Source organism: Seriola lalandi, unplaced genomic scaffold (assembly GCF_002814215.2).
Source record: "Seriola lalandi dorsalis isolate HSWRI2012SDOR001 ecotype SW California unplaced genomic scaffold, Sedor1 jcf7180002054358, whole genome shotgun sequence".
NCBI classification, from domain to species: domain Eukaryota; kingdom Metazoa; phylum Chordata; class Actinopteri; order Carangiformes; family Carangidae; genus Seriola; species Seriola lalandi.
Genome location: NW_019524911.1, coordinates 70693 through 91679, shown reverse-complemented (window position 1 = coordinate 91679; position 20987 = coordinate 70693). Strand labels below are relative to the sequence as shown.

The 20987-nt window shown below is 36.2% G+C and overlaps 1 protein-coding gene across 1 annotated transcript in view; it reads left to right on the top strand.

The window, feature by feature from the left end:
* rnf123 (ring finger protein 123) overlaps positions 1-4845 on the top strand; it is a 121821-nt gene extending 116976 nt beyond the window's left edge. The window contains exon 38 of the mRNA XM_087174504.1: positions 16-4845. Coding sequence (XP_087030630.1) covers positions 16-115 — 100 coding nt within the window. The 3' untranslated portion in view covers positions 116-4845. The remainder of the gene's footprint in view (positions 1-15) is intronic.
* The last annotated feature ends 16142 nt before the right edge of the window (positions 4846-20987 follow it).

Here is a 20987-nt window from a genome sequence, read left to right as displayed (position 1 = left end):
TTGTCTTCTCTTCAGAGCCTGTATCAACCAACATCTGATGAACAACAAGGACTGTTTCTTCTGCAAAGCCACCATCACAGGGGTCGAAGACTACAGCAAGCCCACCACCTCCTAACACACACACACACACACACACACATACACACACGCACACACACACACACACACATACACACCTGACGCACACATAAGCTGTAAAGATCATAAGAGAAAACCTGTGTAAAAGACTGATCCTTCAAACACACGTGAAGCGCTTCATACTCAAACTTCAGACCACATATCAGTGAACCCAAAGATTCCTCACAGAGGTCTGTACTGTGTGTATGTACGAGAATGAGCAGCCATGTTTGGAAATGTACAGATTCACCGTCAACAGCTCAATGTCATCGACGCAACTTCCTCTTTCTGACTTAAAGAAAAGATGAACTGAACGGAGACAGAGGTGAAGACTGAACTGAGTGGGAAGGATTGTTGATAAGAAGCTGATGGAACTGCTCACATGCTGGTGTATGAACATGTATGTGTGGCTGCGAGTGTGTGCTGCACTAGTTGTGTATACTGTGTAGTAAATGTCACAGGTGAAACATTACTGAGTTTTGAAAGTAAAAGCTAAAACAGTGAGTGAACAGACTAAAGCCCTTTTCAGACATGGAGTATTTCCTGTCACGTAAATGTGTAAAACTCTGTAGATTCACGACTAAAAGCCGCACGCGTTCATGATTCTGTTTAATATATCTGAGTCATCGTGGAACTGGAAGCACGTGAACGAGCCTCACTTCACCTCCACGGTCCGACAGAAATGGAAGTAGCAACATCCTTAAAACATCAGTTTGCAAGTCGACACTTGAGCTTGTCCACCGTCAATAAAAAAAAAAAAAAAAAAACAGCAAAGAAGAAGAAGTGCAGTTTTCTCTTTATAGTATCTCCTCCACCAATTCGTCACGTCTCAGTCGTGATTTCTAACCATCACAAAGATGATCAGTGATTCATTGACAGAGCTCAGGCTTCACAGTTCAGGATCAAATGAAAACATCATTAACAGGGAATAATAAGGAAGGATTAAATCAGTTGTAAACAGTTCAAAAATAAAGTTTACTAATGCACTTCTGATTGAGAGTTTAGTCAAACATCTCTCACTTTATATTTAATCTCGCCCTCGTCAGATCACAGCAGAGCGCTCCAGTGTGTACGCTGGTCTGAGGTCTGTGTGAGGTGTCTTTTACAAACACTCGTTTCTGAGGGAAATGGCATATGCATGGCTTTTGTGTGTACACGTCCTTTATATATGTGGCCCCTGGTGAGTGAGAGGAAGCTTCTAAAACTTATTTCACTGTTGAGGGTTCAATGAGCTCGAGGGACGCTCGTCTCTCCGTCAGCTGTTTGTTCAACATGTTTAATAATTATCTGAAATGGGCTTTAGTTAGAAGTAAAGTTACTGCTGGAAACATTTTCCCTTTATTTGTTTTTTTTTTTATTATAAATATGTAGATACAGTATGTTATCCTGCATGTCTTTGCTGAGTAAACTCCACTCAGTTTGCCAGGTCGGGTTTAAATCCACGGCCTTTTTGCTGTGAGGTGTTGTTAACCAGGAAATGTACACTTTTTTTCCCCCAGTGAACTAAGTTTACTTTACAGTTTTAGATTCCAGTCTGAGTTTGCAGTGTGTGCTGTAGTGTTGATACAGTCCTGTCAGGGCCAGCGCGCACACACTTCTGTTATAAGTAAAGGTTATACTGCAGTGAAAATACAGCACACACACACACACACACAGATATACTGGGGTGTAAAAAAATAACAAAAAAAAAAGAAATATATCATGATGTAGTTAGATGACAGGACACTGGGAACTCTGTGTTCTCTGTACAACACACACACACACACACACACACACACACACTAAACCGAGGCGGCCACGAAAGTCCCCAATAAAACACAGCACTCGATGGGAGGACAGCAGCGTCCTTGAGTGTGAGAACTAGCTGTCATATTAGCACAACAATTCGCCTCTACCTGTCAGTGCAGGTACACCACACACACACACACACACACACACACACATACACACACACACACACGCACTTACACAAGTTCTTACAGAGGAACAGATGTGCACCATATATCACTTTTACCTCTGTGGAGAAACACTAACACAAAGACACACACGGGCAGGGAACAATGGAAAACTCATACCTCACCCTACCTGTGGATGGATGACTGAACGGCTTCACTGGGGACGGTTGTTTTCCATCTTTTTGTGGTTGTTCTTGCAGTGACAGAGTTGATAACAGCACGGGGTCCGAGGAGTCAGGGGCTCCAGTGGCCGCAGCTTCTGTTGGAAGTGACTGTTAACAACGATTTGTGGACGCAAGGTAACTACAAGAGACAAAGAATGGCATGAAGAGACGTACAATTACCATAAAAACACACACAACAACTCCAGACAGATGCCATGTCGTCTCCTTAAGTGGGTGGGGGGGGGCCTTTGTCTCATAATCCATCTATGACCCCCTACCTACAGGTATGCATATACTTTGGCACCAATGTACTGTAACCATGATCAAATACACACCATCTCTACCATGACCGGTGCAGGGAGTAGGTCTACAGCCATTGTAACTTAAAAAAAACAGACTTTAAATACTTTTAATACTCTGGTTTTCTTCTAAAGGTCTCGGACAAATTTAGTCTTAACGCACAGGTATTCACATTCATGCATTCACGCAGTGTACAGCCACACACCCCTCCAATTACAGAAAAGTCACACATGCAGTCTGTTGATAGATTTCTAGAAAGCTAATGTGGTTTTAGGTGTGACGGACTTGGTTTGTCTTTAAATGAAGAGTTTGATATTTTTGGAAAAAAGGGAAAGAAGAAGAAGGAGTATTTTCTCAAAATGCCAAACTATTCCTTTAAGTAAATGAATGTTGAACCTGCGAGTTACGAAGGACAAAAACTCTACTGTTCCTCTAACCATCGTGTCTAGATAAACCTCAATCCAACCACTGGTGCTGGAGTTTGTAACTATAAAATAACATGTACTGTTGTGTAAATGAGGCATAACTTCACTTATCCAAACCTCAAACTAAACCTGGGTAATTGAACAGATATAAACATGTGACAATGCTGATTTTCTTTTCTAGTTAACCTTCTTTTGTTCCTTGACATCGCCCTTATGATAGCACTGTTGTCATGAATTATTTTAGTCACATACTGTATTGATGTGGAAGTAGCTGATTATCTACTAACTAAAGGGATAATTCACTCTAAAAGAAATCATGTGGCTGTAATTGTTATAGGGTCTTGGTGAATTGATTGTGATCTCTGGGAATGTGTATCTTTATTTCAACCCAAAACCCCAAAATAATTTAACCTCCCCAAAGGGTAATTTTCTAATATGTCGGACAACAAACAATATTTTCATACCATGACTTGGGTTAATTTTTTTCCCTGTAGGTGTCCATTTTATGATTGTTGTAATTATATTGGTTTGTCAATTGAAAAGCTGTTTGAGGGCCGATCAAATGTAGAAAATACAAAGGAAACTGAAAAAGTAAATCTGACTTTGAAATAATAAGTTGATATTGTGAATCAGCAGTTTCAAACCGAAACTCAAATTTTAAATTCCTTCAAAGGAAAACAAAAAATCTTAAATGTAAAATTGAAAGATACAATTTAAAAGAAAATAAAAACATATGTCAAGTCAATTCAGTTTTATTTATATAGCGCAGAAGTTATCTTAGGACACTTTTCATATAGAGCAGGTCTAGACCGTTTCATCATTTACAGAGACCAAGTATTCCCCTATGAGCAGCACGTGGTGACAGTGGCAAATAAAAAACCCTTAACGGTTAGAAAAATCTACAAATAAGAATATTTTAGCAAGAAAATATATTATTAAAATTACATTTTTTTTGCATTTCTCTCCCTTATCTTTGCACTTTTCACATTTTTCATGTAGCTTTTCAACCTAAATTTGTCAGTTCATAATCCCATTTATTTTTTCAGTTTCCTTTTTCTTTCTAACATTTATTTATGGTCTGATTATCTTGAGTACTACAATAAGATTTTATTCCTGGTTATAATTAGAGCGAATGTATATGAAATGTTGAATATCTCCAGTTGGAGCATAGCTATATGCACATTTGGACTATACAGTATATCTATTTCATTTTTTATGGAACATTTCACAGATTATGTTTCAATTATTATCTTTGGGAATAAACCGCAATTTCTTTCACGGTTCTGTACAAGTAGTTGTTGTCCAAAACAAGTAGTAATAATGATGAATTTGGCCTCCCGAAGCCCAGCAGAGTGGATTCTCAGTGAGATCATTCTGTTTATCTGACATTACACTGACAAATGAATGATAGCGAATACTCAAAACCTACAGAGAAGAGTTCATGATGTAAAACTCAGAGGTTTTGTTGGAAGGTCTGAACCTAAAGGGCTGTTTGAACCGAATGTTGACGGACATGTAATCAATAGTATGTTTTCAGTCTCTGGGTTTCACTGATGTTTGTGTGTTTGGTTTTCTCACTATGTGAACTGGTAGCGGTACTCATACAGTATTTAAAGCATGTATCTGAGTGAACAGAGTGTTTGTGATGCAGGTTTACAGAGAGCTGCTGCTGCTGAGGGGGTTTTACAGGCTGCACTGAGCAATATTACAGCCACTGTTCATTTGTTGTTTCTGTTTACACATTTACCTTGTTTAGGGGATGAGGGAGGGAGCAGATGATGCCGGGGGTGGACGAACTTATTGCTTTCCATTTCTCCTTTGTGAGTGAGAGTGCACATATATTGATAATGTAACTGCATTAAATTATTTATCCTAAACCAACAACTCTGCTTTGTGTGCTGTTTTGTCTTGGAGGGCGATGAAATCAAATCAAAGACAGATGTTTATTCATCATTCTGTGTTAGTGTTTTTCTTTCAGATTTTGATATACTTTTAGTTCTCTTAATCAAAGTAAATATAGTGTTCAGTAGAACATATTTGAAACTCACTGTTCATGCCAATAAAGACTATTTGATAGAGAGACATTGAAGGTTTTCTGAAAGTTGTGTAAGTTTTTACAGATTTAGTTTTTTCCTTGTTAGAGAAAATATTGTTGAAAAGTTGATCCTGTCGAATTGTAAAAACCATCAAAGTGTTGAAGAAAAAAACCTGCAGATGATAACAGCTGTAAACACACAAAGAAGCTAACAACAACAATAACAGAACATAAGAAGGAAACTGCTGTGAAGAGAGCTCTTCTTTTCTTTGTTCAAAACAAAAAGGAATTTCTTGAGTTCAGAAGAGCCTGTGACTTCAAAAGTAAAGGTAAGCTAACCAGCTAAAACAACAACGTCCTGTGAAGTGACGAAGGAGCGCTGCTACAATGTAATAAGGGATAAAATATGACGTTTTTATCCTGTAACTTTTTATGCCTTACTATACTATGACGTTTTACGACTATACTATGATGTTTCTTTGCCTTACTTTACGTTGACGTTTAATTACATTTTTATACCATACTATACTATGACTTTTTCATGCCTTATTATACTCTGTTTTTTTGCCTTACTATAATACGATGTCGTTTTTTTGCCTTATTATACAATGACATTTTTGTGCCTTACTATAATATGATGTTTTTGTTCCTAACTATACGATGATATTTTTTTTGGCCTTACTATACTATGACATTTTTGTGCCTTACTATACTATGACGTTTTTATGCCTTACTTTACGTTGACGTTTAATTACATTTTTATACCATACTATACTATGACTTTTTTATGCCTTATTATACTCTGATGTTTTTTTGCCTTACTATACTGACATTTTTGTGCCTTACTATACTATGCATTTAATGACGTTTTGTTTGCCATACTATACTATGACGTTTAATTACATTTTTATGCCTTACTATACTATGACGTTTTTTTGCCATACTATAAAATTACGTTTAATTACATTTTTTTGCCTTACTATACTATGACATTTTTATGCCTTTTATGCCTTAATATAGTATGATGTATTTTTGATGTTTTATGCCTCGCAATACTATGACGATTTTTTATGACCTTTTATGGCTTAATATACTGTGATGTTTTTTGACATTTCATGCCATACTACACTATGATGTTTTTTGGCATTTTTCTGCCTAACTATACTATTTCCTTTGATGCCTGACCATACTATGACGTTTTTATGACCTTTTATGCCTTAATATACTAAGATTTTTTTTTATGTTTTATGCCATACTATACTATGACGTTTTTTGGCATTTTTCTGCATGATTATATTATTTCGTCTCATGCTTTGCCATAGTATGATGTTTTTATGACCTTTTATGCCTTAATATAGTATGATGTTTTTTTCACCTTTTATGCCATACTATACTCTGATGTTTTTATGACGTTTTATGCCATACTATGCTATGACGTTTTTTGACATTTTTCTGCAATACTTTGACGTTTTTTGGCATTTTTCTGCATAATTATATTATTTCGTTTCATTCCTTGCCATACTATGATGTTTTTATGACCTTTTATGCCTTAATATACCATGATGTTTTTTTGACGTTTTATGCCGTACTACACTATGATGTTTTTTGGCATTTTTCTGCCTAACTATATTATTTCCTTTGATGCCTGACCATACTATGACGTTTTTATGACCTTTTATGCCTTAATATACTAAGATTTTTTTTTTACATTTTATGCCATACTATACTCTGATGTTTTTTTGATGTTTTATGCCATACTATACTATGACGTTTTTTGGCATTTTTCTGCATGATTATATTATTTCGTCTCATGCCTTGCCATACTATGATGTTTTTATGACCTTTTATGTCTTAATATACTATGATGTTTTTTTGACGTTTTATGCCATACTTTACTTTGACATTTTGCCTTACTATACTATCTCCTGTGATGCCTGACCATACCATGATGTATTTATGACCTTTTATGACATGCCTTACTGCCATAACACTTCTTTTAAATGTCTTCTTGTTGATTTATTATTTTATCTCATTTTAAAATGAATGTTCTTAGATCAATGCTTTTAACAATGTTTTATGTTCATTTTATGTCTTTTCTTTTCATGTGAAAATATTAGTGCAGGTCATTCCTTTGTTGTAAAGCACTTTGTGCGACATTTCGTGTATGAAAGGTGCTATACAAATAAAGTTTATCATTACTATACTATGACTTCTCTGTGCTTTACTATACTATGACTTTTTCTATGCCTTAATAAACGAAGACTCTTTTATTCCTTACTGTATAATGTCTCTTTTAAGCCTTATCATACTGTGAGGTTTTTTGATATTTTTGAGCCTTACTATATTATGACGTTTTTTGGCATTTTTCTGCCTATCTATACTATTTCCTTTGATGCCTGACCATACTATGACGTTTTTAAGACCTTTTATGCCTTAATATGATAAGATTTTTTTTTGACATTTTATGCCATACTATACTATGACGTTTTTTGGCATTTTTCTGCACTGCTTTACTTTGTCGTTTTTTTGGCATTTTTATGCCTAATTATATTATTTAATCTCATGCTTTGTCATACTATGACGTTTTTATGACATTTTTATGCCATACTTTACTTTGACGTTTTTTGGCATTTTTCTGCCTCACTATACTATCTCCTTTAATGCCTGACCATACAATGACGTTTTTATGACCTTTCATGCCTTAATATACAATGATGTGTTTTTGATATTTTATGACACACTATACTATGACGTTTTTTGGCATTTTTATGCCTAATTATATTATTTTGTCTCATGCTTTGCCATACTAAGACGTTTTTATGACCTTTCATGCCTTAATATACTATGATGTTTTTTGGACGTTTTATGCCATACTATACTATGACGTTTTTTTGGCATTTTTATGCCTAATTATATTATTTTGTCTCATGCTTTGCCATACTATGACGTTTTTATGACCTTTTATGCCTTAATATACTATGATGTTTTTTTTGGCATTTTATGGCATACTATACTATGACGTTTTTTGGCATTTCTCTGCCTTACTATACTATTTCCTTTGATGCCTGACCATACTATGACGTTTTTATGACCTTTTATGCCTTAATATACTAAGATTTTTTTTTGACATTTTATGCCATACTATACTATGACGTTTTTTTGCATTTTTCTGCATTACTTTACTTTGTCGTTTTTTTGGCATTTTTCTGCCTTACTATACTATCTCTTTTGATGCCTGACCATACTATTACGATTTTATGACCTTTCATGCCTTAATATATACTATGAGTTTTTTTTTACATTTCATGCCATACTATATTATGACGTTTTTGGCATTTTTCTGCCTTACTATACTATTTCCTTTGATGCCTGACCATACTATGACGTTTTTATGACCTTTTATGCCTTAATATAATAAGATTTTTTTGGGGGCATTTTATGCCATACTACACTAAGATTTTTTTGGGGGCATTTTATGCCATACTATACTGTGACGTTTTTTGGCATTTTTCTGCACTGCTTTACTTTGTCGTTTTTTTGGCATTTTTCTGCCTTACTATACTATCTCCTTTAATGCCTGACCATACAATGACGTTTTTATGACCTTTCATGCCTTAATATACAATGATGTTTTTTTGACATTTTATGCCATACTATACTATGACGTTTTTTTGCATTTTTCTGCCTAACTATACTATCTCTTTTGATGCATGACCATACTATGACGATTTTATGACCTTTCATGCCTTAATATACAATGATGTGTTTTTGATATTTTATGACACACTATACTATGACGTTTTTTGGCATTTTTATGCCTAATTATATTATTTTGTCTCATGCTTTGCCATACTATGACGTGTTTATGACCTTTCATGCCTTAATATACTATGATGTTTTTTTGACGTTTTATGCCACACTATACTATGACGTTTTTTGGCATTTTTCTGCCATATTTTCGTTTGATGTTTTTTGGCATTATTATGCCTAATATATTATTTAATCTCATGCTTTGCCATACTATGACATTTTTATGACCTTTTATGCCTTAATATACTATGATGTTTTTTGGGCATTTTATGGCATACTATACTATGACGGTTTTTGGCATTTCTCTGCCTTACTATACTATTTCCTTTGATGCCTGACCATACTATGACGTTTTTATGACCTTTTATGCCTTAATATACTAGGATTTTTTTTTGACATTTTATGCCATACTATACTATGACGTTTTTTGGCATTTTTCTGCCCTGCTATACTTTGTCGTTTTTTTGGCATTTTTCTGCCTTACTATACTCTCTCCTTTGATGCCTGACCATACTATGATGTTTTTATGACCTTTTATGACTTAATATAGTATGATGTTTTTTTTGCCATTTTATGCCATACTATACTATGAAGTTTTTTGGCATTTTTCTGCCATAATTTACTTTGACTTTTTTTTGCATTTTTATGCCTAATTATATTATTTTGTCTCATGCTTTGCCATACTATGGCGTTTTTATGACATTTTATGCCATAATATACTATGACGTTTTTTGGCATTTTTCTGACTCACTATACTATCTCCTTTGATGCCTGACCATACAATGATGATTTTATGACCTTTTATGCCTTAATATTCTATGATGTTTTTTTTACATTTTATGCCGTACTATACTATGACGTTTTTTGGCATTTTTCTACCGTACTATACTATTTGCATTGATGCCTGACCATACTATGACGTTTTTATGACCTTTTATGCCTTAATATACAATGATGTTTTTTTTGCCATTTTATGGCACACTATACTATGATGTTTTTTGGCATTTTTATGCCTAATTATATTATTTCGTCTCATGCTTTGCCATACTATGATATTTTTATGACCTTTTATACCTTAATATACTATGACGTTTTTTTGGCATTTTTATGCCATACTTTACTTTGACGTTTTTTGGCATTTTTCTGCCTAATTATATTATTTAATCTCATGCTTTGCCATACTATGACGTTTTTATGACCCTTATGCCTTAATATACTATTATGTTTTTTTGGCATTTTATGGCATACTATACTATGACGTTTTTATGAATTTTGTGCCTTACTATACTATCTCCTGTTTATGTCTGACCATACTATGACGTTTTTATGACCTTTTATGCTTTAATATACTATGAAGTTTTTTTTGACGTTTTATGCCATACTATACTACAACGTTTTTTGGCATTTTTCTGCATTACTTTACTTTGACGGTTTTTGGCATTTTTCTGCCTTACTATATTATCTCCTTTGATGCCTGACCATACTTGGACGATTTTATGACCTTTTATGCCTTAATATGTTATGATGTTTTTTGGACGTTTTATGCAATACTATACTATGACGTTTTTTGGCATTTTTCTGCCATACTTTCCTTTGACTTTTTTTTGCATTTTTATGCCTAATTATATTATTTTGTCTCATGCTTTGGCATACTATGACATTTTTATGACCTTTTATGCCTTAATATACTATGATGTTTTTTGACATTTTATGCCATAATATACTATGACGTTTTTTGACATTTTTCTGACTCACTATACTATCTCCTTTGATGCCTGACCATACAATGATGATTTTATGACCTTTTATGCCTTAATATACTATGATGTTTTTTTGACGTTTTATGCCATACTATACTATGACGTTTAATGACGGTTTTTTTTGCCATACTATACTATGACGTTTTTTTGCCATACAATAAAATGACATTGAATGACATTTTTTTGCCATACTATACTATGACGTTTAATGGCGTTTTTTTTGCCATACTATACTATCACGTTTAATGACGTATTTTTTGTCTTACTATACTATGACGTTTTTCTGCCTTACTATACTATGATGTTTAATGACATTTTTATGCCTTACTATACTATGACGTTTTTTTGCCATACAATAAAATGACATTTAATGACATTTTTTTTGCCTTACTATACTATGACATTTTTATGCCTTACTATACTATGACCTTTTTTGCCATACTATACTATGACATTTAATGACATTTTTATGCCTTACTATACTATGACGTTTAATGACGTTTTTTTTGCCATACTATACTATGACATTTTTGTGCCTTACTATACTATGACGTTTTTATGATGTTTTTATGCCATACTATACTATGACATTTGTATTCTTTACTATACTGTGACATTTTATCATGTTTTAATGCCTTACTATACTATGACGTTTTTATGTCTTACTATACAATGATGTTTCATGACATTTTTATTCATCACTATACTATGGCGCTTTTATGCTTTAGAATAGGTATGATGTTTCATGACGTTTTCATGCCTTAATTTACAATGAGTTTTTTATGCTTTAGTGTACTATGACATTTTATCACGTTTTAATGCCTTACTGAACTATGACGTTTAATGACGTTTTCATGCCTTACCATAGTATGAGTTATTTATGCCTTAGTATCATACGGCAAAAAAAAAGTATAAAAGATAAATAATTAAATAAATCTAAATAAAATAATAATTATAATATAAATATTTTTATTCATATTACATAACATAAATAATATCTCAAATATCATAGAGGACCAGGCCCCTCCATGGGATGTATCGTCGGCTGATAATGAGGCTGACATGAAGAAAAACGCCAGTCTGACGGACAGCACAGAGGCTCTGATCATCGCAGCCAAAGAACAGGTACTGACCACAAGGTCCATGGAGGCAGAGATCTACCACAGTAGACAGAATCTAGGGTGCAGACCCCTGAGACAGTCCAGCACATAGCGGCGGTTTGTAAGATGCAAGCTGGGACAGCATACTCTGAAAGGCATTATGTATTAGAAATCGTGATGGCAAGCAGCTGCTTGTGACTCAACCAGACGAAGAGCAGAAGAGGATCCCAGCTGATTGTAACATCAGAAAGGAGATCATGGACATGTACACTGTGTGTAGAACTTCAATTGCATTTCATATATTTTAGGACGACAGTAAAAATGAACCTTTAAATAGATGAGCTAATTTTAAATGTCCAACTCAGCAAGTATAAAAGCAGCTGACAAATAAATATGAAATATGTAATTGCCTCATTTGTGTGTCTGTGTGTGTGTGAGTGTGTATCACCTGTTGGTCCGTCCAGCAACCTGACACCAGGCTGAGTGGACAGAGTTTATAGATTAAGACAGGAATAACTGGAGAAAGCAGAGAGGGACAGAAAGATGACGAGGAGGAGGAAGAAGAAGAGGAGGAGGAAAAGATGGAGGAGAACAGCACAAGGGCACTGATCACACCGAGTGTATTTATAGAGGAACATGAGCCGTCTTTTTTCCCCTGATCGATGGAGAAGCAGAACAGCACATGACCTGTCCATTAATGGCTGCCTGCTGTGTGTGTGTGTGTGTGTGTGTGTGTGTGTGTGTGTCTGTGTGTTAGTGTGTGTGTAAAAGAATAAATGGGTCAATGAGAAAGAAAGAACAAAGACAGAAAATTGCACTTGTCCACAGAAGCTTGAACCTGCAACAAACACATCCATACCCAGTGTGTTTCACTGTGAATGTTTCAGGAGTAATGTAAAGTGATTTCAAAGAGACACTGCATTTACATTATGTCCAAACCACTTTGCCATCAGTATGTGTGGATGAGAGGAACATGGTAGAGAGCTGCAGTACAAGCTGCTGTCTGAACACCAGGAGCAATTCAGGGCTCAGTGTCTTGCCCAAGGACACTTTGACATGTGGACAGGTGGAGCTGGGGATCGAACCACCAACCCTGTGATTAGTGGACAACCGCAGCAAAACATCAAAGCTTGGCAATAAACCTCATTGTGATTCTGCTCTACCTGCTGAGACACAGTCGTCCCTCTCATCCTATTTTCATTAAGCTTCAGAATCTTTTTTTCCCTCTTCAAACACTGTGTTCCACAGGGATCTGTGCTTTTGTTCTGTGTGTTGTGTGTGTGTGTGTTGTGTGTGTGTGTGTACTCTTTGTGTGCTCCAACTCACTCACATACTTAAAAAATACAACATGAACGGTCATCATCCCTATGCAGATGACACACAAATCTATATCTAAAACAGCAGCCCTCCTTCCTTCCTCTATCTGTGTACCAAAAGACTGACCTGTGGCCACACAGAGACATGAAACAGTGAAACTGTCAATGTAGTTTAAACTACAGCAAGTCAGTAAATGCATGCTACAGTTCAGCTGTTTTTCTTCCTATCTGCAGAGTAAACCTGATGTTAGCAGCAGTTTTGGCTCAGAGTGTCCGAACCTCCGTCTGAAAGCTGAAGCAGGAACAGGCGACACAACGTCATGATCACTACGAGTCAAAACGTTCTCAAAAATCAGTGACTTGTATTCGATTAAATGACGATGTCATTTCTGAAGAAGTCCGACTCCAGTCCTGGGGCCGGTTGCACAAAACACCTTAAGTTCTCTACTTAAGTATGACACTTAGAGTTTAATTGTCCAGCTTATCTGTTGGCATAGCTAACATTTATTTAAATATTTAATATAAAAAATATTGAACACTTCTTAAAAAATGTGTTTGTTTTCAGTCTTACTAACTAGAGTTTTATCTTGTTTGAGAAAGAAAACAGGGAGTTGTGAGTTACGTCCTGCTTTATGAAACACTATATTATCTATGAAACATTAAATAAGTCACAGCTGAAGTCTCAAGCTTCTCTGCAACAAAAAACAATAAAGACCTAACAAAGACATAACTGTGATATTAGCTGCACTACATGAGCACAGTGTGGATATGTGTGTGTACAGTGAATGATGGTTTCTATCATGGTAATCTAACAGGAGTGTGTCTCCACCCAGTGGCCTGAACCTGCTCACACACCATTTTTCCAATGGAACAAATTGCTTACCATAAAAGTTTAAATATTTAAATAAAATTTATTATTATTTTAAACTTAAATTATTATTAAATTACCAAAATAAGGAACTGAACTGTTCTTTTCCACCATAAGGAACCAGTCAGAATGTTATGATTAAAGGCCTCACATTGTATATAATGTTTATATATATATGTGAGATTTCCATGTATTTTTTAATTAAAAAGCAGGTCTAGGTTCTATATTAATACTGTGAAAGTATCAAAGCCTCAGTCCACAGAGAAATGCACACAGCCTGTATTCAGAAACTGAGCCTCAAAATGAGCTATCAGGACTTCTGCAACTTTGTGATGTTACAAGCAGTCACTGCTCTCAGTCAGTGTTTACCTGAAATCTGCTATATCTTTTATCAGTGATCCAATCAGAAGAAAGACTCAGGGCCTCTCTTATTTATAAGTATTTATCAATGTAATTTTTACAAATTCCACATGTAATTTTAAGCCTATGGCCTTTGATTGTTTTTAGTTTTGTGATCATCAGATTTTCTTTTCCTCTCTGCTCTGTGGGGAGAAATAAAGTTGTATTAAAATGAGATTAAACTGACGTGGCAGAGTCAGTAAACCTGCACTTCTTCTTCTCTGTTGTTTCTTGTCACTGACAGATTGAACAAATGGTGGAGAGGACAGAGGTACTCATATGCAAACAAGTGATTAAGGTCATGCTTACATCCATGTCTGACTGTGGGAGGTGAAATGAGGCTCATACTCATGCATCCTCCTCCACAAAACTTCAGATGTCTGAGACAGAAGCAATGTGGAAAGGAAAACAATATGTCTGTGCACACACCTTTAGTTCAGAAGCATTTGAGCCCAGCTCCTGTGTCTGACAGAGAGCTGCTGCCTCCTACAGGACTATATCTGCACAACAAGTGCTGAACAACAGACCTGAACCCTGCTGGAGTGCACACCATGTAATCCTCAGATTATAAAATCAGATTACACCATGGAGGATTACAGGAAACAAACATAATTCTAAAATGTGCCACTGATATTCTGACCTGATTTATGGAGGAAATTTAAAATTGAAACTGACTCACAAATATGGAAATCCCAGATTTACAGAGTTTAGATCATTCATAATTGTCTGTATCTGCTGATAAGATTCTCATTCACATTTTCACTGCACCACATGTATCTGCTTCACCGGTTTACAAAGATTTTACGATAAAAAAACGCCATAAACTTATAAAATATGATGGATTTCTGTATATTAAACTATCCAACAGTATACTGTGTAGTGGAAATGATCTCCACATTAGAATGCTGTGTAGTGCATTAGTAATAATAATCCGATAATATAACATGATGAAAGTTGCCAATCTGTTCCTTAATGAGGGCTTTGACTTTTAGATAGTTTAAGTAAATTTTATTATTAACACTTTTGTACTTTTAGTGGAGTCACAAAGTCATGTTTTTTTTAGTATGAGTATTTAGTATATTTAGTTGAGTGTTTTTATAAGGTGGTATTACTACTGAAGTAAAAGATTTGAACACTGCTCATTGCAAAATAAAGACTGTTTTTATTTTTAAAAAAATGAAGAAGCTGAATGAAAACCAGAACCATTTCATCTTATTAAACAAGAATGATGAGTATTGTACTTTTTTTTATTATCAAAAAGATCAATAAACACTAGTATTTACTCCAAATGTTTGATCAGTCTTCATACAGTACAAGTGTTATTAAGTCTTATTGACACAGATATCAGGTTGTCATGGTGCTCAGCTGGATCCAGATCAGATTCCAGTCTGCTTGTTTTCATCAGGACACCTGTCGTTCATCCACCTGTGTGGTGATCTGTACTTAAATGTAGTGATGTAATTATTAGTTGTCATGCGTCTTGACTTTGTTTACAAGCTGTTGTTTGAACCACTAACTGATATTACTGAATGTCATGTGTTATTTGACTGTGTTATCAGGAGCTGCTTATCTTTTCATGCACTTGTTTTCATTATCGTAGTAGGTTTTTTATTTTTTATTTTTACTGTGTCAGGCTGCAGATTAAAAACTGGTCCAATAACTGATCCCCTCACATCACATGACCAAAAACATATTATATAGTAAGACAACATATTATCATCATCATTTTAGAGCTGGATGAAATACGAGCGTCTGTCGATACGATCAGTTTATCCCTTAGAATATCAGCTCTGTCACGATAAAATCCTCTGGTGATGTGAGAGATGATCTGACCTGAAATGGTTTAATGGTAATGAAACACAGCGATAATATGATGAGAGTGGCTTTTACATCTGAACACACACAGCTGAGGCTCCGCATTTTTATACTCTTCATTATGATCAAGCAGTATGATGAAGTCAGACTGCTGCTAATGAATATTTTCATTAGTATCTCAATTAATCCTTTCGTCTATAAAATATCAGAAAGCCTCTCAGAGCCCCGAAATAATCGTTTCACTATAATAAAAACTCGACCACATGAAAAAACAAAGAAAAGGCAGCAATTTAGAAGCTGGAATCAGCAAATGTTTGTGTTTGTTTTGCCTGAAAATGACTCAAACTATTAACTTTAATGTGTGGTGGAAATAAGAGGAAGGGCTGAGCAACATTAGAAAAGAAGGAGTTAGTACCATATCTGAAGGCAGAAATGTTTATAGCCATTCAGGTGGAGGTAAAAACCAACAATGACAGGGAGGGGGAAGATGCTATAATCATTTAAACATGGAAATCATAGAAACTGAAACATAGATATCGCATTGGCCACTGCTGAGTCAGTGCATCTGCCAATTATAGCACTACACTCTTCTCCCAGTTATGCTGATGACAAACAAAATCTCTGACTGGATCATGTTCAGAGAAAACTTTTTTGGAATGAATGAAGCTGCATTTATCAGCAGCAGAGTCACCAGCAGGTGGTTGTGGTGGATGGAGGACGTCTGAAGTTCAGGACTGTGACACCAGAGACCAGGTTCACATCCAGAGTCCAGAGGCTCTTTGGTTAAAGTTGGTGGAAGATGGTGGTTTTGGTTAAATTAAGAATGAAAATTAAATTGAACCATAAATGCTGAAGTCACAACAAGTGCAGCGCGTTGTCTTCAAACATTTCACTTATGCATTCAGTATCATGGTATTTGCAGTTTGTCAGACAGGCTTCATATATTAACAACATTTCCTCATCAAGTTAACAGCGAATGTAATCTGGTCGCAGTGTGTGTGTTTCCTTCAGCCAAATACAATAAACGAAGGAGCTCCTCTTCCTGTCGGACCTGTACATTCATCATGTACAACATGAGATAAACGTGGTAAATTCTCACATTTGGGAAGCATGAAAAATTCTGATCAACAGCTTGTGTAGAAAGTAAAGGAAACAGAGACTGTGGTTCATAATAAAACTGTAAAATCTGTGTTTAAACTAACAGATTCATCCAGTTTCTCCACTTTGATCCAACACTGTCGGACTTCATCTCCTTTCTTCTGTTTCGGCTGCTGTAGTTCATCTCTACATGTTTCCCTCAGACAGTTGTGTGTATGATGGTTCACACATTAACCCTCACTGCTCTGAAATGCTCCTCTCTTCCCTCCCTCCACCTCTGATCTCCATCACTTCTCCCCCTATTATCTGTTGTCACAGGTGGAACAGCCTCAGGGCTTTAATACACTGCTTCTTATATATATATATATATATATATATATATATATATATATTTATTGCATCCCTTTAGAAACTGCAGTTAGAGCAGGCTGTATCAGATTCATCATGTTACAGGCAGCTCTGACTCTGAAACCTCATTACACGCCAGTATTTTCCTGCAGGCTCTGTGCTGTCATGTCCTGTATGTCCAGTTCTATGTTTTCTTCCCCTGACTGAATTGTGTTTCCCAGGTTTGGGGGATATTTCAGCCAGGCTGTTGACAAACAATGTGCTTTTTCACACAGATTGAATGCTATCATTTTTTTAACCCCCCTCCCGGTGCGTCCTTCTGTCTGTCCAGGTCTTTGTTGAAGCATTTCTGCATCAGTTAAAACACGAAGACCGTCCTTCACCTGGAGGGTCTGTGCACAGGTTGACCGACCTCATGCTTCATGTTGCTGTTCGTGTCAACCAGCAACAGTGAACACAGCAGGAGAGCTGCTGTATTCTGTATCCTCCGCACAATATCCACAGATTTATATGAGAAGCTTTGATGTGAAACTGGAAACAGACACAGCCTCAATGATTCTAAATGACAGATGAGACATTGAATTTTCTAACATTAACAATGAATCTGTCTCATCGTGGCCAGGACCTGATCAATGAACACCTACATTTGAGTTTTTTGAAATGTCAATAACACAACATAAAGATTTCTGCAGTCTGAAAACAGCTGAAGCCACAGTTTATTGTGCCAAACACTTTTTTTTAATCCTGTCATAAAGCCAGCCTGACTTTCTGATCAAACAATTTTATATTTGTTCAATAAAATATGTTTTTTTACTTTTTTAACTTACCAAGTTTTAAAAAATGACTCAGACATAAAATATTTAGTTTACTGTGAGAAAAATGCAGTAAATCTTTACATATTTTTGAGTGTGGAACCTAGCCGTGAATTTTTACTTGATAAATGACTTAATTTTTGTTTTTAATTTTTAATTTTATCTATTATGAAAACTGTGGATTCATTTTCTTTCGGCTAATCATTTCAGCACTGGAACTCATTATAAAACTTCAGAAAGAGAGTTGGAGCAGTAAACTTGAGTCATAGTTTAAAACAGTCAGGGAGCTTTGGTTCCTGCTTCCATTGGTTTCTGTTCACACATCAGTCACATGTCTGCACCGGTGAAACAGTGTGTTTACGTCACAGCATCATGCTGCACAATGAGGCTCTGGAGGAGCTTTGACAAGTCTGAGAAAATCACTCAAGTGACATCACCATCACCGTCATTGGCTGAGACTAATGATTGTTTCCATTATTGATTAATCCGTGATTAATAGTGAAAAATGCCTGTTTTAATTTCCAACAGACTAAGGAGACGTCCTCAACTGCCTAGTCGTTGCAGATAAATTTTCTGTTGATGGACTAATTAATTAATTGACTAATCGTTGCAGCTGAATATCTCAGGCAAGAGACAAAAGTTTTTAACTGAGAACCCAGAGCAGAATCTGGGGTTGTGGAGTTTGAAAGAGACATTGCGGTGACAGGGAGCGTGTCCTCCTTGTTAACTACAACTCCCATGGTGCACTTAGGCACCTAAACTCCTCTTACGAGACACTAATGGCAGGTAGGGTTTATAGTAGAATTAAGATCTTTCTGCTCTGAAGCCACATATGTTGCCACAACTGCAACAACAAAGAGGTTTGAATTCACCACCACGCTGATTCACACCTCTGACTGGCTTCTTCTCCATGACTACAACAGCTAAGGCTCATGGGTACTGTAACAAAACCTGCTTTCTCAGAAACAAAGCGGAAATAATTCAAACTGGTGTCAGAGCACAAAACCCGCAGAGAGACTGCTGTGTGTCTGTTCAGCTTAAAGATAAAAACCACGACCACTAATACAAATCTGCAACCATCTCACTCCTTGTACTTCCGCCCTGGTACCTGGGACGTGATTAGTGGACATGCAATAAGCACGTCCCTGAATTATACGTACCGAATGTTAACACCGTCATTCGCAGGCTGTAAACTGAAGTGCAGTCTAACGTGGTTTACAATTAGGTTGAAGTAATCAAGAGTGCTTCACTGAGATCCAGTGTAATAAGTTTGTCATTTGTTGGATATTAAACTGTGCAAATGAGAAAATCTCAAATCTCACTGTAGTGTTTAAACTGAATCGATATTTAAATACCTCAGTGAAGGGAAAGTTATGGTGTAAATGAACTGTAGATACGGTGTGAACTTCACACAACCTATGACATCTGATTGATAATGGACATAAAACATTAACAAAACAAAAAAAAAGTTCTGTCCTCTTCTCGTCCTCCCTCCCGTGCAGCTGCAGTTCTCTGCTCTGACACCAGATGGAGCTGTTGTGCTTCACTGAGACAGAAAAACCTCTTTCCTTTTTTCTGTACGACTCATCACGACGCGTCACTGCTTGTGTGTTAGTGTTGGTGTTTGTGTGCCTCCCTCACCTCTGAGTGTGTCTCAACATGTACATACTTGGATTGTTGCGTGTTGTCATGTTTGTGTCTAAAGAGAGAGGGAGGGGGGCGAGCAACCCAATCAACACATCTGTCACCCGATGATCTCATCAGGTGGATTCTCATTGTACATATCTGTGCTGTATGCTCTGTGTGTGTGTGTGTGTGTGTGTGCTGTCACTAAGTTTGATGTCTTTTCATTTTTGCATTCCTTCCTCCGCTGAGCACCTTAAAATGACATATTGACAGCTCATTTCATTCTGTTTTGAAGAGGACACACACACACACACACACACACTGTGTGACAGGATTAAGTGTGTGTGTGTGTGTGTGTGTGTGCGTCTGTGTTTGTATGACTTATGTGTGTATGAGAAAGACTGTTTGTGATTCATTTTCAGCTCTGAATCCTGATTACGTTCTCCAAGGCCACTGATGTAATGAGGTCGAGGTAGAAACACACACAACACACGCAGGCGCGCACACACACACACAAACACACGCACACACACACTGAATTGGCTACAGGCGTGACCTTGGTGTGTTAAAACTCTGCAGCAAATCAGGGCTCAAAAAGCCGACCAATCATGAAGGTGTGTGTGTATGTGTGTGTGTGTGTGTCTGTAAGCGTCACAACAGTCATGCATGTATGAACATGTACGAACAGTGGCGGGACATAATAGTTGCATTTAGGGAACAGTTGGTTTTGAATTTCCTGTAGCGAATAAAATCACACGCTGTTTTGACTGATACTGTTTTTGATTATTCTAATTTTAATCCTTTCGCCACCTGTTGTTCTCACCCAGATTATGCAGAACAAGCAGAAACACACATCAGGTATCCTGAAGCAGAACATCACCTGCATATTGAAGCACATTCCCAACAAAACTCATTTTTATCTCATGAATTTCTCTTATTAATGGAATTTATTGAATAATTTTAAATCGTTTTATCTTGCAGCTTTGGGATTTCTTTTTGCATTCATTGCTTGTTAAAGCACTTTGAATCTTTATTTTGA